The sequence below is a fragment of the Stomoxys calcitrans genome, chromosome 3, assembly GCF_963082655.1.
Source record: "Stomoxys calcitrans chromosome 3, idStoCalc2.1, whole genome shotgun sequence".
In the NCBI taxonomy this organism is placed as follows: domain Eukaryota; kingdom Metazoa; phylum Arthropoda; class Insecta; order Diptera; family Muscidae; genus Stomoxys; species Stomoxys calcitrans.
Window position 1 is genome coordinate 113,694,849 of NC_081554.1, and position 17,173 is coordinate 113,712,021.

At 35.9% G+C, this 17,173-nt stretch overlaps 1 protein-coding gene across 1 annotated transcript; it reads right to left on the bottom strand.

The window, feature by feature from the left end:
- Positions 1–1,173: 1,173 nt before the first annotated feature.
- On the bottom strand, positions 1,174–2,856 carry LOC131995965 (putative nuclease HARBI1). The gene is made up of 4 exons (XM_059365315.1): positions 2,497–2,856; positions 2,003–2,444; positions 1,805–1,949; positions 1,174–1,751 (listed from the first exon to the last, which is right to left on the bottom strand). The coding sequence occupies exons 1-4, from the start codon at positions 2,616–2,618 to the stop codon at positions 1,501–1,503; spliced, it is 960 nt and encodes a 319-aa protein (XP_059221298.1). The 5' UTR covers positions 2,619–2,856; the 3' UTR covers positions 1,174–1,500.
- Positions 2,857–17,173: the final 14,317 nt, after the last annotated feature.

The following is a 17,173-nucleotide window of genomic DNA, read 5'->3' on the forward strand; positions in this document are numbered from 1 at the left end:
GCTTCTCACAGTACAAATTTGATATTGATTTTCAAGATTCGCACTATTTTCAAGATGAAAAATTTTCTTATTTTTATATATTGTTACAAATTGGGGTTTATTAGTTTTAAGGATTTAATTTCCGTTATTTTAAATTTCAAATTGTAACAGTTTTTTTTACTACGCCATTACACATTCACCTCTATTATGTATGTCGTAGTCACAACGAATTCCTGTCGTTTATTGTGAATGGTATTACATATGTCGTTTTTCGCCTGAAATGCGACTATGTTTAAAATCTATTACATTTTTTGGTATTATGTATGCCGTTTTTTAACGAGAAATTCGACAGAAACAGTCGTAGAGAATTTTTCAAGTGACAAGATTAAAAATTACAAAAACTGAATAAAAATAATTAGAAAAATGAATAACAGCAAAACGTAAGTCTTAGTATCAAACATTTGTGCATTGTTTACCTAAAATTATTCAATTATACATATTTAAAGGATAAAGAAAACGACACCAAAACAATTTGAAGCTCTTGTGGATTTTATGTGTCAAAACCCAAATATAGCTAAAGGATACCATAAAAACACAGACAAGTTGTCCATTAAAGAGCAGTGGAATAATTTGCAAAGGAAGCTGAATAGTTTAGGCCCTCCCACATGTGAGGCTGAAGGTTGGATGAAGGTATGGGCAGATATGAAGAGCAGCGTTAAGAAGAAAATCGTGCACAATAAGATGGAAAGCCGTGCAACTGGTGGAGGCATTTTCAACCAGAAGTTGTTGACACCTTTGGAGGAGGCAGTAGCAGGACTACTGCAAATCAATTCTATTGTAAGTCCAGAATGCCCATCCATCGGTGTTCAAAGCTCGCCGGTAAACCTGATTCAAGAAATTTTGGAGGACGAAGTTGATGGACACGTCAGCGAGGACAATGTAGAAGTGGATATCCAACCCAATACTTCCACTCGAAAAAGGAAGCAACGAACTGTGGACAAAAATGTACTTCTGGATCAACAGCTTAAAATTCAGACAAGTTTATATGAAGAAGTAAAAAAGAGTTTGTAGGAAATCCAGAGGTATAGTCGCAAAAATTATAAAGTTCAAGAAGAACGATTGAAAATGGAAAAGGAAAAACTTAGGCTATACAAAGAACAAATTAGAAATAAAGAAAACTATAGGACCAACATGTTGAAATTGAGAACGGAAGAAATAACCCTCAAACAACAAAAAATTGAGATAGAAAAAGCCAGAATTCAAGAATTCTTATGATTTGTGTGTTTTTATGCATAGTGCCATTTTTTATTTTGCTGTTAAGTTCCTAATTGCCATGGGTATAGGATACCTTTTGTGTTATTTTTTATATTTTGTGTTCAATAAAACTAATTTTTTTATACATTCATTGTGTTCATGATATTTAATCTTATACTTGTTGCTGTCATGTCGCCATTATTTTCATTATAATCTTCATCTGAATTTTGATTTTCTAAAGGGATTTCAAATTCACTATGATCGAGTTTATAGTGGATGCATATACATATTATGTAAAGCTGCACAAACTGCGGTAATCTTCGCGGCCATTTCTGGAGAATAATGCAACTGTCTCGCACCAAGCAGGCAGCGGAATCTATTTTTTGCAACACCAATTGTTCTTTCCACAATATTTCTTGCTTTTGAATGTACTGTGTTAAATCGAGACTCAGCACTGCCTTCTTCTGCTGCCCTAAAGGGGGTGATTAAATATGGTTCTAGTGGATATCCTGCATCACCTGTAGATATATAGATAAATAAGTTTGTTTTTATCCTTGTCATTCCATCATACCTAAAAGCCATGTGTTTCTTTCTCCGTTATTATATCGTTCTGCAAGATTTGCTTTAAGATCACTAACATTCCATACCAACGAATCGTGTGCTGAACCTGGATGGCTTGGTGAAATATAACGTATTCTTAGTTTATGATCACAGACCTGTAATTTTGCATTATAAAATTCTGTGAATAGCATATTAATCAGTTACTCACCACCATCACATTTAAGCTATAAAATCCCTTTCTATTATAGTATTTCCAACGTTCTGATAGAGTTGGAGCCAAAATCTTTATATGGGTGCCATCAATACAGCCAATTACGCCCGGAAACCTCGTTTGGCCATAGAAATGTTCCTTTATTTCCATCTTTTCCCTTTCGCTCATTTTGAATGTAATCCATTTGGAGCAAAGTTCGCTATACATCGCATCTATGCACTCGTGAAAGACACAACTCATTGTGGGTTGTGCCAGGCCCACGTTGAAATCGTTTCCTGCTCCTTTTTGGTAGCTACCTTCCGCGAGTATTCTTAGTGTTGCTGCCAGCCGCAAAGTTTTAGGCACACATGTTGATCTGGAGGGATCACGAAGTTTTTGTGAAATTGTCCTTAGAACGTACCGAAAAGACGCTTTGTTCAGTCTAAAATTGCTTACAAATCTGCAAAAAAATATTGATAATTTGGGAGAAACGTGAAAGGAAACATACTTACTTTGAACTTGGAAGGGAAAATATGTTTGACTGAATTCTTATCTGCCTGCGATAACAAATAAGATTATAAGCATTGGTTTCGTCTTCTTCGTCAGAAGATGAAAAATTTGCAACACTTAGCATTTTTATTTTACTTTTTTACTTTTTATTACGAAACGTTTAAAAAGCCGGCAATTGTAACTCAAATATTTTCAATCAGCTGATGTTTTTATCACTGGGTAGTTCAGAATTTATTAAAATATGTAGGATACGTCTATTACAAAAACACTCACGTCATTTTTTTTACATAATACCAACGAAATGTAAATTCGAGTTCGACTACGACTGCTCTCGAAATTCGACTACGACATACATAATAAGGGTGAATGTCTGTTGTGTTGCATTCGTTTAGCTCCACCCCATGCTTGTTCAATAACTTTAAGTGTATGTGTTTGCCTGTCAAGTACCATGTTATACATGTGTGTTTGTATTTGTCAACACTGGTCAGCTTAAGCAGAGATCACTAGAATTACGAAGTTACCAGATTGGGTATTCTCGTAACAACTGGTGACAAAACATAAAATCTAACAACTGGTGTCAGAAGGGGCAACAATTAAATTCGACGATCTACATGTAGAAGACTTGAATAAGAAGTTAGGTAAAATAAAGCTAGCACCTACCGGCAATAAGGCGGAACTACAAAGCGCCGTAAAATTGACATCGACGAATATGAGTTCGACCGTAAGGATGATCTCGATATATCGATAAGAGGTGATGGTAGCGGTGAAGAAGTTTCGAAAGTGGCTCCAAGTGGTGTAAATTTTGCAGCAATTCTAGCTGACATTAGCAAAATGATGGAAGAAAATGCCAGAAAAATAATGGAAAATAATTCCAGAAGAATGAAGAAAAATAATGGAAGACAATTCCAGAACAATGAAAGACAATTCCAGAAGAATGAAAGAAGCAAAGCAAGAATACTTCAATTCTACACGAGAAAATTGAGGAGAATTCTAAAACTATGAAATGGAATTAAGAGGACGAGTGCAGAAATCAAACGAGATGCTGCATGATTTAGCTACTGAAGTCAAGCGACTAGTAATGTTGGCATATCCATGAGAAACCCGTCCGTTAGTGGACCGCATGAAGGTAGACCTTCGTAAATGGTATGCGTGACCCTCAAATTAAATGTGCAACATATGCGTCACAAAAGGACACGTTCGCAGAAACTGTGTCATTTAACCTTGTGCAAAAAATAGCCGAGAATAATTGCGAAACCCCAGATTCAGAAGGTGCATAAATTGGAGACCGAGTACGAGGAAACGACAACTGTTATCGAGTTGATGAACGACGCAATAATGCAAGCGATGAAAGAAAAACAAGCGAGAATCAAGTAAGCCTAAGATAAAATGCTTCAATTGCGACAAACCTGGACACTTTGCCCGAGAATGTAGAGCTAGACTTAAAAGTTCCAGATGGACATTACGACCTTCAACACAGAGATGTATGTAAATATGTGGCTGAAAGTTCTTAGCAAAAGTCACCTTTAAAGCTAAACCGAGCTATTCCAGCAGGTCATGATCTGGCTTCCATGGATAATGGTCCCACAATCTCCGTAGGCATAGTTCAACAGGAAAACACCAACTTAACTAAATACATCCGGTTACTTCAATGGCGACAGGCCTATCTTAACGTTGAACACGGGAGAATAAAAAACTCTCATTAGGTCATATTTAATAAAAGGAAAGATATCCCCATCATCATATCATGGGGATTCGTTGTTATGGAGATGACTATCGCCAATAGATCCGTTATATGTGTGTTTATAGTAGCCGATATTGTGGCGAAGTTATAATTGATGCCGATTTTATGATTGCGTTCGGTGTCCATATTTTTTCCATGTTAAGTTTTTAAATGGGTCCAATCAGACTATTTTGGATATAGCCTCCATATAGACCGACATGCCGATTAGTTTCCATTACAGCCGCATTTATCATCCTATTTTGCTGAAATTTGGAACAATGAATTGCAATAGGTCCCATATTGATATTCGGACTGAATATGGTTAATATCGGACTATATTTAAATATAGCATATTCACCGATCTGCTGGTTTGAGGTTTGGAGCCCATAGAAGTGTTTGTTTCCGATTTTGCTGGAATTTGGTACAGTTAGTTGCAATAGGCCTCTCGACACCTGTGCCGAGTATGGTCAATATCGGATTATAGTTAGATATACATATATGGTGTGTTGTATTAGACCCTAAATGTTGTTTTAGGCCCTCATAAAGCCATGGGCTCAAAACGGCCTCTATTATTTCCCAAAAATGACAAAATTAAGAATAGCGAGTATATTTGATCCTTGCAAAATATTTACCCGATAGAGACCAATATCTCGGAAAAAAACTTCTTTTGTTTACAAAAAATGTGGGTATCTAAAGTTCGGCATAGAACTTAATGCATTTTTAAATATATAATAACTGTTACAAAAGTTTGCTTGTATTTTGATTTAATTTACAATTTTGGACGATTGGGAGGGAATTTGGTAGGTTTCTTGAAAATTTTGGTCGGAAAAATTTGATTGTAGTGACACTGCTGGTCTGTTGAGTTACTTTCGTTTAGCTTCACCCCATGCTTGTTCAATAGATGTAAGTTTATGTGTTTGTCTGTCAAGTAGCATATCTGGAAAGATTTTCTATCGTACGAGTCACTAAATCTGCACTCAATGATGTGGAAAACCTTTTTTTCCAAGTTTTTTCGGCTGTTACGGCGAAGATCATTTTTATTTTTTTTTCCTTTATTTATTTCTCTTTTTTCTTGTCGATCTTAATTATTGACAGTTTTTTGGCAATGATTCAAACCGACTGGGGTTTAAACAGTCAACAGTCAAGCAAGGCGTATGCTCTCCCTCTGAGCTACACAGAAGGCTAAGTAAATATGCATTCACTTATACGTAGGCTTTTTAGAGATAACGTCACAAGCTACAATAAAAATCTATTTTTAGAATTGGACCAATTACAGTCGATGATATGAAACTATTTAGCAACTCTTATCGAGTTGGATTAGTTGGATTTGAATAAGGGAAGTAAGATTATAGATATTATAGATATATTATAGATAAGAAAGGGCCCTGTTCAAATTCAGATGTGTGCTTTACAACCTATTCTATAGGAAACCAGTCAAATGCTTCTAGCAACAACACACTTTTGCTGACTTTTAAATGTTTTTTGCTATACTATTCTTTGAATAGAAAGCATTAAACAATGGTCTAAAGCCTGACAATATCCTGCAATGGTATCTCAATAAGATTTTAAAACCGAAAAAACAGACTATCATCTAGTCTGTCTAGTCTATCAACTAGCTGACCGGGCCCGATCCGCTGCGCCTTCTTTTACTTTAATGGGACAAAAGTTTCCTTGGAATATTTACTTTCGACAATTAAAGATCTTTTAGTGTAATATAATGCTACGAAAATAGTATATCGCTTGACTAACAGTTTAACAATAAAAGTGCCTTATCGGAACCCCATATGATCTTTATTGGTCTACGAATTTAAGTTTTCTCATGATGTCTGATTTAGTGGTGTTTTCTGGGGATAGGTGGTGAGGTGGTCCCCCAGACACTTGGCCCTGAAAAAATGTCAGCATCGTACTCTTCTCTCAAATACCATTTATTTAAACCCCATATTGCCATTGGCTTAAGGATAGTTTACAGGACGAGGCGTCCCCCAAACACATGGCCCCAAAATAGGTTATCAATTTCGTTTTCTAATCTCAAATACCTTTCATTTGAGCCACATATTGGCATGGTCGCAAATATTTTTTTTTGCCTTTGGGGTGTTTTGGGAAAGGGGTGATGCCCTAAATACATGGTCCTACAGATTAGATATCAGATTCGTATTCTACTCCTAAATACCTTTATTTGAGTCCCGTATTGCGATGGTCACTAAAAAATTGCTGTTTGTATGGTATTATGGGAAAGGGAGGAGACCCCCAGAAAATTGGTTCCGAAAATGAGTATCAATTCTTGTTTACCCCCAATTCCTTTCATTGAAGCCCCACATTGACATGGTTGGTAAATATGCCCGATTTAGGGGTGTTTTGGGGAGTGCGGTGGTCCCGCCAATTCTAAGCCCTGAAAATATATCAGCAACGTGCTCTATTATCATATATCTATATATCATTTATTTGAACCCCATATTGCCATTGCCCTCAAAATTGGATATCAAATTCGTTTTCTAATATCATTTAAACTCCTTATTGCAACAGTCAGCAAATATGTCCGGTTTGGGGTATTGGCCCTAAAAACTATGAATATTTAGTTCCACTCTCTTTAAGACCCAAATTGTCTTGGTGAGCAAATACGTCCAATTTGGGGGTTTTTATGGTGGTGGGAAGTCCGCTAGACAATTAGCCCCTAATGTTGATATCAGATACGTGGTCTACTCCCACATACCTTTAATTTGAGCCCCATATTTCCATAGTCGGCAAACATGACCGGCTTGGGGGTGTTTTGGGGGATGGGCGGCCACTCAGTGAGTTGACCTTGAAAATATATGTCGGATTCGTGTTCCACTTTAAAAACCCTCTTATTTGAACCTCATATCGCAATAGTCAGAAAATACTTACTATTTGGGTGGTGTTGTGGGGGTGGATTATCAAATTCGTGTTTTACTCCCAAAGACCTTTCATTTGAGCCCCATATTGCTATAGTCGTAAATTTGTCCCCTTTGGGGGATGTTATTTGGATATCAGATTCGTATTCTGCATTCAAATACCTTTTATTTAAGCCCCATATTCCCATGGTCAGTAAATAAGTCCTGTTTGGGGGGTGTTTTGGAAAAGGGGTGGACCCAAGAAACGTGGTCCCACATTTGGATATCGGATTCGTATTCTATCGCAAATACCTTACATTTGAGTCCCATATTGCCATGGTCGGTAAATATATCCGATTTAGGGGTGTTTTGGGGATTGGTGTGGTTCCCCTAGCACTTGGTCTGACAATTGGATATCGGATACGTTTTCTTATCCTAAATACCTTTATTTTGAGTCCCATATTGTTGTGATTGGTCCAAACATATGTTTGGTAGGTTTTTTGGTGGGGCGGCCCCTCTAAGTACCCCATCCGAAATTTGGATATCAAACTTTTATTTTTGGGGTACTATATGAGAGAACAAAAATTTCGCTTAAATCGCACCACCCATTTTCGAGATCTGGCGTTTCTGAAAATTAGGGTAAGGAGGAGGGTTCGTCCCCCCTTCAGATATCAAAAAATGTAGTACGCTATTTTCACCACGGGGTCATTATGCATCATCTGTGAAAATATCAAGAAAATCGGTTCAGCCGTTTTTGAGTCTATAAGGAACACACAAACAAACAAACAAACCTTCAAACAAACACAAATTGATTTTTATATATAAGATTTATGAGTTGTAAGTTCATTCGAAATGTTTAAACAGCTCTTTTTTAAATGTTGTAAGATCGCTTATGCGTTGAGCGTTGGATTGAAGAGACATATTGTGGATCCTTGGGGTATAATTTTCCTTCCTCTATTAAAACGTGCAAATGTCAAATGTGCAAACAGATAGTCAGGTTCTTCATTATACCCTACACCACTACTGTGGTACAGGGTATTATAACTTAGTGAATTTGTTTGAAACGCCCAGAAGGAAGAGACACCCAGAAGGCCTAGAGACAAAGCCTATTGAAATTTGAAAGAAACTGGTTCGTTTTTGGATATAGCACTCGTCCGACTAAAATTGCAATCATATCCTTATTTGTAAACCGATACTCATCAAATTTTACACGAGGAGTTCTCTTATAGGCCTCAACAGTTTTTTTTTTTAATTTAACGGAAATCGGTTCAGATTTGGATATAGCTCCCATATATATGTTCGTCCGATTTGGACAAAAATTGCAATTATATCGTTCTTTTATAAGCCTCGACTTTATTGGTTAATTTCATCGAAATCGGTTCAGATTTGGATATAGCTCCCATCAGGGACGTAGACAGGATTTTATTTTGGGGTTAGCACACCCCACATGTTTTCAAAATCGGATGTATGCTTTACAAATTACTCTAGTTGGAATGGTTTTAAAGCACAATGATCCATTTGACATCTCCTGCTGATGATTTTGCTTGGTCGAAAATTAAATCGCGACACAGGAAACCAGTCAAATGCTTCTAGCAACAACACACATTTTGCTGACTTTTACATGTTTTTTTCTATACTAGAAAGTATTCTGAATAGAAAGCATTAAAAAATGGTCTAAAGTCGGGCAATATCCTGCAATGGAATCTCAATAAGATTTTAAGACCAAATAAAGAAAGCGCAAACAGACAAAATCGAAAATTGCAAAAATTCCTCTGGTACCTCAAAAAAAATTTTTTTTTTGAAAATTGTGGTCGGTATTCGTTGCCGAAACTGACCCATCGGCGGTGACATTTGGTCATAAAGTCAGAGCTGAATTTTTTTTCAGTCTCCGAAGTGTGGTTATTTTTCGGCACATCAGCTTCAGTATTTTGATGAAAGTTTTTCATTTGCATTCGTTTTTGTTTTATGATTTCAACAAGTTATTGTTTGTGTATAGGCTTTAAATGACGCAAAAAAACTGAAAACATTAAGCAACTGTGATTGTTAAATATTTGAAAAAAAAATAATTTTTACAAAGAACCATCTATTACATTCTGCTTAAATGATGTCGCTAATTTCTTCTTCGAACTTAGTTAAAATCGATCGAAAATCCGTTTTTGATGGAAAAGATGTTCGGTAAAAATTGCATTCAACTATTGCCGTATATGTTTAAATTCCATCATGTCTTTATAAGTCCTAACGTTTTCCTAATTCATTGGAGATACAATAAGAAAATGTGGTAGAACTAACCAGAACAGTTCTAAACTTATTTTTTACTTTGCGCACTAATTGATGTCAAATGTCTTAGCGGCAAACGTAAATGTAATATAAAACTTGCTCTCAAAGATAAAGGTCTGCTGACTAATATTATTTTAACACATTTAATGCGGGTATTAAGTCCGTTTTTCACGGTGAACATTTATATTTTTTACGATTACTTTTTGGAGACAGATTTTGAAGCAAAAAGACTTTCTGATTTCCTTCATTAGGGCATTCCCATTATTTATGATAACATTTGTGTTATGTAACCAGTGATATTTTTGTAGTTTTACAAAAAAATAACCGTGAAAAACGTGGTATTTCACTGTGAGACACGAACATAATACCCACCTTTTTCAAAACATGCAATTTGACTCGATGAATTTCATTAAAGATTTTTGTACATAACACATAAGAAAGTCATTATTCGCAAAATCTTTTCATTGTAAAAAGATTTTCTTGGAAGGAAATTAGAAAATTCAAAAAGTAAATTTTAAAATGTTTTAAATGATATTACACTGTGCTCAAATCTACGGTCAAAGTCAACAGAACTAAAAAAAGTTTCTACTTGAATTTTCTTCCCTTTGTATCAATTGCCGTAAATACATACTGCCCGGCCGGGCTCTGCCGAATTTTTCATTTTGAAGTTTTTTTTGCCTGTTAGGGAGAAGATCGTTAAATTTTATAATTTTTATTTGTTTCTCTTTTTTGTTGCAGTGTTCCGTCGGGATGCGAACATGGGTTCAAATTGTGTTTCCGCGTCCTTAAAATTTTGCATTTGATTGCTGATATAATTCAAATAATTTAGAACTAAGTATTGCTAATTATTCTTTGGAATAACAAGCTAACAAGCAATATTTTATTGCGAAAGTAATTTCAATTAAAATATTTATTAAAACAAGAAATTTTTTGGCAAGAAAATTTCATGAAGATTTTGGCTTAAAGAAACTTTTAACCAAGTTTCAAACAAACACAAAAATGGTATCTCTTAAAAACAATTACATTACGATTTGGTCTTTAAAAAAATTGCATTAACCTATTAACGACGAAAAATAAAAATTCAAGCTCGAGTAAAGAAAGAGGTATCGTAATGAAATTTGGGTTGGCGTAAAGTGGACGACTGAAACCAGTTACAAAAATTTTTCCAGTAAGCTTGTCGAAAGTCTGCAATTTTTTATATCCCAAAAATCAAATGAAATAATTTCTCAAAATTCTTAGGAGTGAGATTTCTAGAATTTTTTTAATGTCTTGTTGCATTTGATGGTTTCTAAATGACAAAAAATTAAATTTATTACAATAATCCATAATTTTTAGAGAGTATTTCGGTGGAACTTAAACCTTAAAATTTCATTAAAATTTAGTTTTTAGAAAAATATTTTATTGAATTTTTTTGTAAAAATGTTGTCTTTTTTTGAAGATTTTTTCTTTCGACAAAATCATTTAACACCTGGCTACGTCCCTGGCTCCCATATATATGTTCGTCCGATTTGGAGTAAAATTGCAATTATATCGTCATTTGTAAACCTATTCTCACTTTGAACGAGAGGTTCTCTTATAAGTCTCTACATTATTGGTGAACTTCATAGATATCAGTTCAGATTTAGATATAGCTCCCTTAGTCGTCCGTTTTGGACCAGTATTAGAATAATTTATTCATTTGTTAACCTATTCAAAGGAAAATTGTCATAAGGGATTCCCTTATTACTCCCGGTACTGCTATTGAATTTAATTGAATCGGTTCAGATTTAGATATAGCTCCCAATATATTTTTGTCCGAATTTGAATAATACTCAATAATTTGAAATTTAATTTCGAAATTCTACATATCAAATTTGGCCAAATTTAAAATTTGACAACTTAGCTTGCATATCCAATTTGGTGTGGGATATCAAAAGGTCGGCTTCGCCCTACCTTAGCACGTCCTTACTTGTTTTAAATTATTTTTTGAAGTAAGATAAGACTTCAAATATTCAAACAGCTTTTGAACGATACATTGAATATTTGGCGTGCAAAAAGGGATATGCTCTCATGTCGTCTTCGTTTAAAGACACATCGTATTATATCGGTAAAGGCGACATTTAATCTGAAGCCATCTTCCAAATCAAGGCGAATATTCAACGGTCTAGAAATTCGAACTGCCCACAAATTTCGAATCATTGCATTTATGTTGCTTATATGGTCAGTCCACGTAAGTGTGGAAAAAAGTCATATCCAAATTACACGCAGTATCGATACGTGGTATTGTTATGATATCAAGTTGAACATTAACATTGTCCAGATCAGTAATATTGCGCCGATATATTGCGACTAATTTGGACTTCGAAGGGTTTATAAACAACTTGTTGTTTTTTGCCCACTTCTAAACTCGATGTAAATAATCATTTATACCAGATAAACAACAGTGAACGTCTTTCAGTTTACATCTTTCAGTCTTAGAGTTGTACATCATCCGCATACATTTGCGTTTTACAGTTAATAAAAACTTCAGATTAATCAATTATAAAAATCGAGAACAGTAAAGGGCCTAAGATGGATCCCTGAGGCACACCTTTTAATACTTGTAAAAGAGTGGAAACTAATTACCAGCAAACACAAATTGCGTTCTATGCGACATGTTAGACATCAGTAGTTTGCAGGCAGTATCAGAGAAATAAAACATTTTTTCGGCGAAAACCAATATTTGAGGTTTTAATATTGCAGTGGTAAGTTGGAAAAATTAAATGTTTTGAGAATCCGGAAACAGATAGTTGGTCAAAATTCGAATCCTTTGACGTTTGGTCATCAAAAAATACATCAAACAGACTAGAAGATGTGTCAGTACATAGAAAAAATAAAAATCAATCACGAAATTAATTGATCCAATTAATTTTTTAATTTAAACAGCTTCAATCACGAAAATTATGTTATCAATCGCCGTTTTTTGAAAAAGGTGATTGCAAACAATTGCATATTCAATTAAAAAAAGATTGAAATTTCCGATTAATTTTAAATTGATCCAACTAAAAAAATGATTAAAATTTTTGAAATTTTCAAATAATTTTTTAATTTATCCAATTAAAAAATTGATTAAAATTTTTGAAATTTTCAATTAATTTTTAATTGGATCAATTAAAAATGAAATATGTAAATGTTATATTAAAATTTTTTAAAAAGCGCGCTGTATAGAGCGCACTCAAAAATTTTAAATTGCGTCTAGAAATTTAAAAAAGTAGTAGTAGTAAAAAAGTAGACTTTTAATGTGGGAGGTTTTATCTTCTATATATAGAATGTATTTATCAAAATTTTGAGCGGCTAGACTTTTTCAAAAACGGACAGTCATAACAGTGGTTTTGGTTCTAAGAAATTTCCGAAATTGCCTAGTTCACTAAGGCTTTTTCCTTTTTCAATGAATTGGCGAACGAATTGAGTACAACAATAAAAAAGTAAGTGGTTTAAGCCGTTGTTGTTTTATTGAAAAAGATAAAATGTTCAACCACATTTTATATATAAAATTTTTTGAGATTAAATTAAAAACAATTACTGAATCAATTAATTTTTTAATTGAAAATTCAAAAAAATTCAATCACGTTCGTAATTGAAAAAGAAATCCGGATTCAATTAAATAATGATTGATTCATTTAATTTTTTAATTGAAAATACTTTTATTTTCAACAAAATTTTCAGTGAGAAAAAAATTTGTGATTTTTTTTCTGTGTATAATGTGTAGGTACAATGGTATTAAAAGAGTGAAAATCTAGTGATTCCATTACGTTTATCAGAATGTTGCTATTAAAATCCCCAGCAATATTATTTTAATTAAGCGGAATGGTTTTTATGTTATTCAGCAAAGTAAGATATTCGACATTGCTACGTGGGCGGTAGACGCAGTCGATTAATATTTTATGTTGTTAAATGTCGATAATTCCACTAGCAGATATTCTATTTTACTGTCTCGTTTAGACTTTTCTTAAAGATCAAAATCCAAGTTAGGTTAGGTTCAGGGAGGAGAAGGAGAAGGAGAAGGAGGAAGGAACTCTCTTTGTGGTTGGCATTGATAAAGTCAACGTGACGAGTTTGACTAAGACTAAAGGCATGGCGCACTACGGGAGCAAGACTGTCTTTCTCAAGATTGGGAAGACTAGGAAGGCGCACCACGTTTCCTCAATAAGACGATTTCGATATCTGACAAGGTCAAATACTTAGGTGTGATCTTGGACAGGAAACTGAATTGGAAGTGTAACATTCAGGAGCGTACTGAGAAGGCTCACAGATGGTGGGCACTATGTAGATGGGCCGTAGTCTCAAAATGGGGCCTGAATCCTAGGATAGATCACTGGCTCTGCAGGAGCGTGATTAGACCAATACTTACTTACGCCTCAGTAGTTTGGTGGACTGCTATGGAGAAAAATTGCAACTAAGGACCATACAACAGGTTCAGAGAACATGTTGTCTTGGCATAGGCGGAGCGATGAGGGCCGCGCCCACTAGTGCACTGGGGACTATTCTAGATATCCGACCCATTTACATACAGATTAAGTGTGAGGCAGCACCTGCGGCTATGAGACTTAGGGGAATGGGAGAATGCATTGAGGATGGGAGCAGCTCATACCTTCGCGGTATAATCGAGGCGACGATAGGAAGCCTGGAAGGAAGTGGAGAGGCGTCCGATCGGATACCTGAGATGAACCTTGAAGTCAAGTGCGACGCACTGTTGCCATCGGCACAGTCTTGGATTGACGGAACCCTAGTATTGCCATCTGGAAGTTCATGTTACACGTATGGATCAAAGCTAGAGGACAGAGTGGGCCTGGGGGTTTACATTGAGAACCCAGGGACTGAGATCTGTTTTAGACTGCCTGACCATAATACGGTCCTGCAGGCGGATATCGAGTGTGAACATCTTTACCGACAGTAAAATTGCCATAAGAGCAATAACAACCAGGACGGTAAGGTCACGAACAGTCTTGCAGTCTAAGAAGGAGATTAACGCCTTCTCTGAGGATGGCAGAATCCGCATCGTTTGGGTGCCGGGCCATAACTTAGTAAGGGGAAATGAAAGGGCAGACGATTTGGCGGTGAAGGCCAAAAGACTGCCGTCAATAAACTTGGTTAACCCGGGTCGCCTTTGGGGTCGACGCAGTCCGAGTTAAGGAAGTGGGCGACGAATGCGCATGCAACATTGTGGAACAGCGAAACGGTCGGCAGGACGGCGAATCCAGACGGAGGATCCAGATCGTGAGAAGACAAGCCTATTACAGGAAGCAAGAAGGAGGCCAGTATATATATTGGTGTCATAACGGGACACATAGGACTACGAGCTCACTTAGGTAAAATTGGTGCGGCAAGTGATAGCATGTGTAGGGCATGCGGGGAAGATGATGAGACGTTGAAGAATTTCCTTTGTCATTGCCCGGCTTTCGCGTCCAACAGATACCGGTCCTTAGGTGGAGACACAATATCAGACATGAACCAACTTAGGGGAGTGGCATTGAAAACAATTAAGGATTTTGTAAGTACCTCGGAATTACTAAACCTAATATTTTCTTTTTAGAGGTTTCTGTATAGATTTTAGAGCGCATAACAAGCCGATTACTGGCTTAGGTGTATGTCCATAGTGGAATGGGGCGGATTAATATATGCACCCTCTTTTCAACCTAACCTTACCTAACCTAGGTTCAAAAGAGGGTTCAGATATTAATCCGCCCCATGCCACTATGGACATACACCTAGGCCAGTAATCGGCTTGTTGTGCGCTCTAAAAACTAAACATTTACCTCAAAAAAGAAAATTTTAAGTAAGGAATACTGTGATATTTGCAAAATCCTTAATGGTTTTTCATACCAATCCCCTAAGTTGATTCAAGTCTGGTATCGTGTCCCCACTTAGGAACCGGTGTCTGTTAGCTGCGAAAGCCGGGAAATGACATCGCATTCAAAAGTCAAGTAATATTTACTTTAAAGTTTATAAGCAGCATCTTTTACGTCAGGATGGAACCAGGTTTCAGATACGCATATGATGTGAATGCTTGTGTTTGTAAATGTGTAACAGAGTTCATCCAATTTATTGTTCAGTGCATTTATATTATTTCGATTAGTAAAAATATTTAGCATGCTTCTCATGTTGTCTCTGGAATTTCGTAACATATCAAAAGACATGGAGTGGGGGACGCATAAGCTAATAATATTAGTTAGGAAATTGTAAAAGTTATGAGCTTCAAATATGGAATAAGTAAAATATTGGAGACGATTTATATATACGCAAAAAGAAATAAGATTACAGACGAGGCTATTAAGAAAACGTAGCAGTATTTGTATCTTATTCGATATTTTCCCGAAAAAGCTGTGTTAATTTGCTAAGATCCTCAACAAGAATTGGCGAATCGGTTCTGAATCGCTTAAAATATCCTAACACGCGTAGGGTATATACAGGCTACATGTGTTTTTGTTTTTTAAGCTTATATGGGTTTTGAAATATTTTATAATTGTAATTTGTTAGGGTTTCGTTAACTTAGAATGGTGTATCGCATTCAAAATCAATGTTAGTTTTGTCTTATTGGATTCCGGAACATTTCAATATTCTTTAAAAAGAAGTTCTTATCAAGCGGACACACTAAATTCACCATTGTAACAGGATCAGGGGTTTTATCATTCTGTCTTACTCCGTTAACACTATACATAGATTTAATCGGCGGAGTTATTATATTTAATGTACCGCATTAATTGCCAAATATTCGTACGGCATACCATTTTCGTACCGATCACAAGAGACTTGCAGATCCTTTTTATACCCTCCACCATAAGATGGGGGGTATACTAATTTCGTCATTCTGTTTGTAACTACTCGAAATATTCGTCTGAGACCCCATAAAACATATACATTCTTGATTGTCGCGACACTTTATGTCGATTAAGCCATGTCCGTCCGTCTATCCGTTCGTCCGTCCGTCTGTCTGTCGAAAGCACGCTAACTTCTGAAGGAATAAAGCTAGCTGCTTGACATTTTTCACAAATACTTCTTATTAGTGTAGGTCGGTTGGTATTGTAAATGGGCCATATCGGTTAATGTTTTGATATAGCTGCCATATAAACCGATCTTGGGTCTTGACTTCTTGAGCCTCTAGAGTGCGCAATTCTTATCCGATTGGAATGAAATTTTGCACGACTTGTTTTGTTATGATATCCAACAATTGTGCCAAGTATGGTTCAAACCGGTCTATAACCTGATATAGCTGCCATATAAACCGATCCGGGATCTTGACTTCCTAGGAGCCTCTTGAGTGCGCAATTCTTATCCGATTGGAATGAAATTTTGCACGACGTGTTTTGTTATGATATCCAACAAATGTGCCAAGTATGGTTCAAATCGGTTCATAACCTGATATAGCTGCCATATAAACCGATCTGGGATCTTGACTTCTTGAGCCTCTAGAGGTCGCAATTATTATCCGATTTGCCTGAAATTATGTACTACGGATCCTCTCATGACCATCAACATACGTGTTTATTATGATCTGAATCGGTCTATAGCCCGATACAGCTCCCATATAAATCGATCTCTCTATTTTACTTCTTGAGCTCGTCTCCAACATATAATAATATAATAATAGCGGAGCAAATCTTTTATTATATCCTTTTTTGCCTAAGAAGAGATGCCGGGAGAAGAACTCGGCAAATGCGATCCATGGTGGAGGGTATGTAAGATTCGGCCCGGCCGAACTTAGCACGCTTTTACTTGTTATTATTTCAATAGCAGTTTGCATTGACACCAATTTTTCAGCCACTGTTTCTACGTTGCTACTATTTTATGAAATGAAATGAAATGATGAAACAGAAA